General features: G+C 44.0%; 1 protein-coding gene across 1 annotated transcript in view; it reads right to left on the bottom strand.

The window, feature by feature from the left end:
- Positions 1-150: 150 nt before the first annotated feature.
- LOC135093084 (beta-1,4-glucuronyltransferase 1-like) overlaps positions 151-5,000 on the bottom strand; it is a 30,445-nt gene continuing 25,595 nt past the window's right edge. The window contains exons 6-7 of the mRNA XM_063991967.1: positions 3,795-3,957; positions 151-2,050 (exon numbers count right to left, since the gene is read on the bottom strand). Coding sequence (XP_063848037.1) covers positions 1,793-2,050; positions 3,795-3,957 — 421 coding nt within the window. The 3' untranslated portion in view covers positions 151-1,792. The remainder of the gene's footprint in view (positions 2,051-3,794; positions 3,958-5,000) is intronic.

The raw sequence follows: 5,000 nt of genomic DNA on the forward strand, positions 1-5,000 counted from the left end.
TTTATATATCATTAACTTCCTCCTCCTCCTCCTCTTCCTCCTCCTCCTTCTCCTCCTCCTCTTCCCTAACTTGTAATCTTCCTTCCCTCTTCCATATTTGAAATTACAATAAAGGTTTAAATATATAATGAAGATGTTATGTGTATATGACTCTCTCTCTCTCTCTCTCTCTCTCTCTCTCTCTCTCTCTCTCTCTCTCTCTCTCTCTCTCTCTCTCTCTGACACACACAAACAAAATATTTACACAAAATTAAATTCTCTTCCTCCTCCTCCTATTATTTCCTTTTCTTCTCTCTACATAAGGTTTCAAACACCAATAAGCCTTTCAACTCCACTCAAGGGGCGAAAAAATCTAATTTCTGACATATTAGGGCTTAGAATACCTTATTACCGTTTTAAATCCCTTATGTTCAGCCTCAAAGAAGGACCTGATAGTTTATAAAGGGGTTCAGCACTAACATAAAGGGTTTGAGAGCTTATATAACCTCTGAACCCTTTTAAATCCATTGTTTTGCCTCAGATAAGGAATTAAGAGTGTTTACAATAGGTTTCAACACTAATGGGAGCTTAGATGGCCTTAATAACCTTTCAATTCCATATGTGTTTGTCTTAAAAGGTTTCAACACTAATGTACACCATCTGGAAGTGTGCTAAAAACAATTCCTCACTTAATTCCCTTTTAAATCCCTTATGTCTCGCCTCAAAAAAGGATCTGAAAGCTTATAAGAGGATCCAACACTAACATAAAGGATCAGAGAGCTTATAAAAAGGATTCAGCACTAACATAGGGAATCTGAGAGCTTAGAACACTCTCGGAACTCTTTAAATCTCATATAGTTTGTTTAAGACTGTTTATAAAAGGACTGAATACTAACATAAAGCATTTCAGAGCGTACTAAAGCTATCCCATCCTTTACAATCGCTTATATTTTCCCTAAAAGAAGAATTAAAGAGTTTATAAAAGGATTCAGCTATAATACAAAGGATCTGAGGATATCCTACACCAGATCCTACTTGAATACCCTCTGGATCCCATATATTTAGCCTCTAAGAAGGATCTGAGTGTTTATAAAAGGATTCAGCTATAATACAAAGGATCTCAGGATATCCTACACCAGATCCTACTTTAATACCCTTTGAATCCTAAATATTTAGCCTCCAAGAAGGATCTGAGTGTTTACAAAAGGATTAAAGTCTAATATAAAGGATCTGAGGGTATCCTACACCAGATCCTACCCTCCTGACTTATCCTACTGCCCTCTGTCGCCCGTGTGTTGCCTCAGTGAAGGAAAAGGATTTGACTCTAACCACCTGACATATCCTACACATCCTACCATGTCATACGCTATCCTACTTACAAAATATATAAGTATTCTACAGATCCTACATAATCCTGCACTTCCCTACTTAAGAAACCTTGAAATATCCTACACTGGAATGGCAAGACTCCTACGGTATCCTACACAGCTGTTATATCCTTCACTTATCCTACAACAAACTAACTACACTAATATTACCAAAAATCCTGAATTATCCAACAGAATCCCACAGACTCCTACACTACCTTACTTAAAAAACCCTAAAGTATTTTACTCTACTATCCTACACTCCTAAAATATCCTAAAGATCCTTAAACTCGAAAAAAAAACATCCTTCAACACAGCAGGACAACAAACACACACACACACACACACACACACACACACACACACACACACACACACACACACACACACACACACACACACACACACACACACATTTCTTTAAACTCCTACAAAATCCTTCACTCCTACGCCTTCCTGGCCTGGGGACGCGGCTGGGGGACTTTGGCAGGACGCTGGGGCTTCCTAGTGGCCATCATGTTGAGTGGGTCCTTGCCATAGCGCGCGAACACCTCCTTCTTAAATCCTTCGAAGAGACGCCTATTGACATTGTTTTGTTTCTCTCTCCACGCTGGCCTGCTTCGCTTCACTTGCATCCCCCAGTGTAGTGTGAAGATCGGTGACAGCACATGGAAGGTGTACCCGCTCACGTGCATTTCGTACACCTGGAAATGTGGGAGAATCAGAGGCTGGGGAAGGTGAAAGGAAGGTAATCGAAGTTCTTGCGGTGGTGAGGCTGTGTTAGCGACGTCACACTGGGCACATTTCTCTCGCTGGCTGATTTTGTTGCTGGTATTGCGGAAGTTTCTCTAGCTGGGTGTTTTTGTTGCTGGTATCGCGGGAGTAAGTTTCTCTGGCTGGGTGTTTTTGTTGCTGGTATCGCGGGAGTAAGTTTCTCTGGCTGGGTGTTTTTTGTTGCTGGTATCGCGGGAGTAAGTTTCTCTAGCTGGCTGATTTTGTTGCTGGTATCGCGGGAGTAAGTTTCTCTAGCTGGGTGTTTTTGTTGCTGGTATCGCGGGAGTAAGTTTCTCTGGCTGGGTGTTTTTGTTGCTGGTATCGCGGGAGTAAGTTTCTCTAGCTGGCTGTTTTTGTTGCTGGTATCGCGGGAGTAAGTTTCTCTAGCTGGCTGTTTTTGTTGCTGGTATCGCGGGAGTAAGTTTCTCTAGCTGGCTGATTTTGTTGCTGGTATCGCGGGAGTAAGTTTCTCTAGCTGGCTGATTTTGTTGCTAGTATCGCGGGAGTAAGTTTCTCTCGCTGGCTGATTTTGTTGCTGGTATCGCGGAAGTAAGTTTCTCTCGCTGGCTGGTTTTATTGCTGGTATCGCGGGAGTAAGTTTCTCTCGCTGGCTGTTTTTATTGCTGGTATCGCGGGAATAAGTTTCTCTAGCTGGCTGTTTTCGTTGGAATTATCACAAACACAGGGACTTGAACGTTGTGTTGACGCCTCGCCCTTCCAACAACACACTCCCAGCCAACACTTCAACCACTTCACCGTGACTCGCAAGGATATACAACTTGCTTTCCATCCTGCCTGGCATCCAAAATCTTGTTGCTAGCATTTCGTTTCGCCCAACAAACAAAAAAGGTCTACGTGTTGGAGGAAGGTGGCCTGTGTGACGCCGCCTTGAGATGCTGCGGAGAGGTGGAAGTCCCTGGAAGTGTTTGGTTAGTGGGGGGAAAGATGCTGGGAGAGGCGTGGGAGTGTCGAATTCTTGTGATGTGTTGCAATAATTCACAGGTACGGAGAAAAAATTATAGTTATTTTGAAAGCATAAAGCAATCACGAAGAATAATTACCAGAAAGGAAAAGGAAGTTATTTCAGATGCAAATTATTATTATTATTATTGTTATTATTATTATTATTATTATTATTATTACTATTATCATTACTATTATTATTACCTGTGATGAAGCGTACCTGCTGAAAGAGAGAGAGAGAGAGAGAGAGAAGAGAGAGAGAGAGAGAGAGAGAGAGAGAGAGAGAGAGAGAGAGAGAGGAGAGAGAGAGAGAGAGAGAGAGAGAGGAGAGAGAGAGAGAGAGAGGAGAGAGGAGAGAGAGAGAGAGAGAGAGTACAGTAACAAGAGTCTTCATATTGAACCCTGTCCTTCACACCACTTCAATAACTCCCTTTTGTCACCTTGCATCTTGACCCCCTTACACACCTGCAACCCACACCTGCACCACACACCTTTACACACCTGTCCCCACACCTACACACACACCTGCACCCACACACTATCCATACACCTGTGCCCCATACCTACACACCTGTCCACACACCTGCCCACACAGCTGTTCACCAACCTGCCCACAAGATCACACTCCAACAGTCCTACACCCAATACACACATCATTCCTCACCATCACGCACTTCTACACCCCTTACACCCACACACACACACCCTCACCTGTGTATTCCTGGTGAACCCGTAGCCCAAGAATCGCTCGTCATGCGGGGGCGTGTCATCTCTTGCAACGTAGAAAGGTTCGTAAAAAAACTCAAAAGTTGTAACAGGATGACTGATAGAGACCTGCCGCTCCCCCGGGTGTTCCTTCTCGCGCGCCTCCCACCTGCGGGTCACAAGGGTTAGCTGAGGTACTGGAGGGGAGGTGTGTGTGGAGAAGCTGCGATGCTTTGCGTGTGTTTTGCGTGTGTTTCAGGTGTGTTTGGGTGTAGGGAAGGGTAAAACAGGTGTGTTGTGGGTATGTGTGTGTGTGTGTGTGTGTGTGTTAAGATTTGAGGTGAAAATTATCGTTTTTTTTTGTTTATTCGTGAAATGATGAAGGAAAAGGAGGAGGAGGAGGAGGAGGAGGAGGAGGAGGAGGAGGAGGAGGAGGAGGAGGAGGAGGAGGAGGACTACAATTAAAATGAAGGAGAAGAAGAACAAGAACAAGAAAAAGAAGAAGAATTAGAATAACAATAAGAATAAGAAGAGAGAGAAAGATGAAAACAGCCAAAGTAAAAATTGTGATAAAAGCAAGAAAAGGAAGAGAAAAGAAGAAGAAGAGGAGGAGGAGGAGGAGGAGGAGGAGGAGGAGGAGGAGGAGAGATAAAAGAGGAGAAAGGAAACTTGTGAGAAGGATTTTGGAGAGAGAGAGAGAGAGAGAGAGAGAGAGAGAGAGAGAGAGAGAGAGAGAGAGAGAGAGAGAGAGAGAGAGAGAGAGAGAGAGAGAGAGAGAGAGAGAGAGAGCAATATGGGAGGTAATCTATGGGGAGGAGGAGAGGAGGAAAAGTGGAGAGGCATGTAAGGAGGAGGAGGAGGAGGAGGAGGAGGAGGAGGAGGAGGAGGAGGAGGAGGAGGAGGAGGAGGATTATACACTGAGCCCTTGAGATTTTTAGTGAAGAGAGAGAGAGAGAGAGAGAGAGAGAGAGAGAGAGAGAGAGAGAGAGAGAGAGAGAGAGAGAGAGAGAGAGAGAGAGAGAGAGAGAGAGAGAGAGAGAGAGAGAGAGAGAATATCCTTCAAAACACCTTCCATAATTTCCTCCAATAACTTCTTCTTCCTCTTCCTCCTCTTTCTCTTCTTCCTCTTCCTCCTCCTCTTCCTCTTCCTCCTCCTCCTCTTCCTTCTCCTCCTTTTCATCAACTTTCAGTCCTCCTTCTTCTAACTGTACT

The sequence above is a fragment of the Scylla paramamosain genome, chromosome 41 (assembly GCF_035594125.1).
Source record: "Scylla paramamosain isolate STU-SP2022 chromosome 41, ASM3559412v1, whole genome shotgun sequence".
NCBI classification, from domain to species: Eukaryota; Metazoa; Arthropoda; class Malacostraca; order Decapoda; family Portunidae; genus Scylla; species Scylla paramamosain.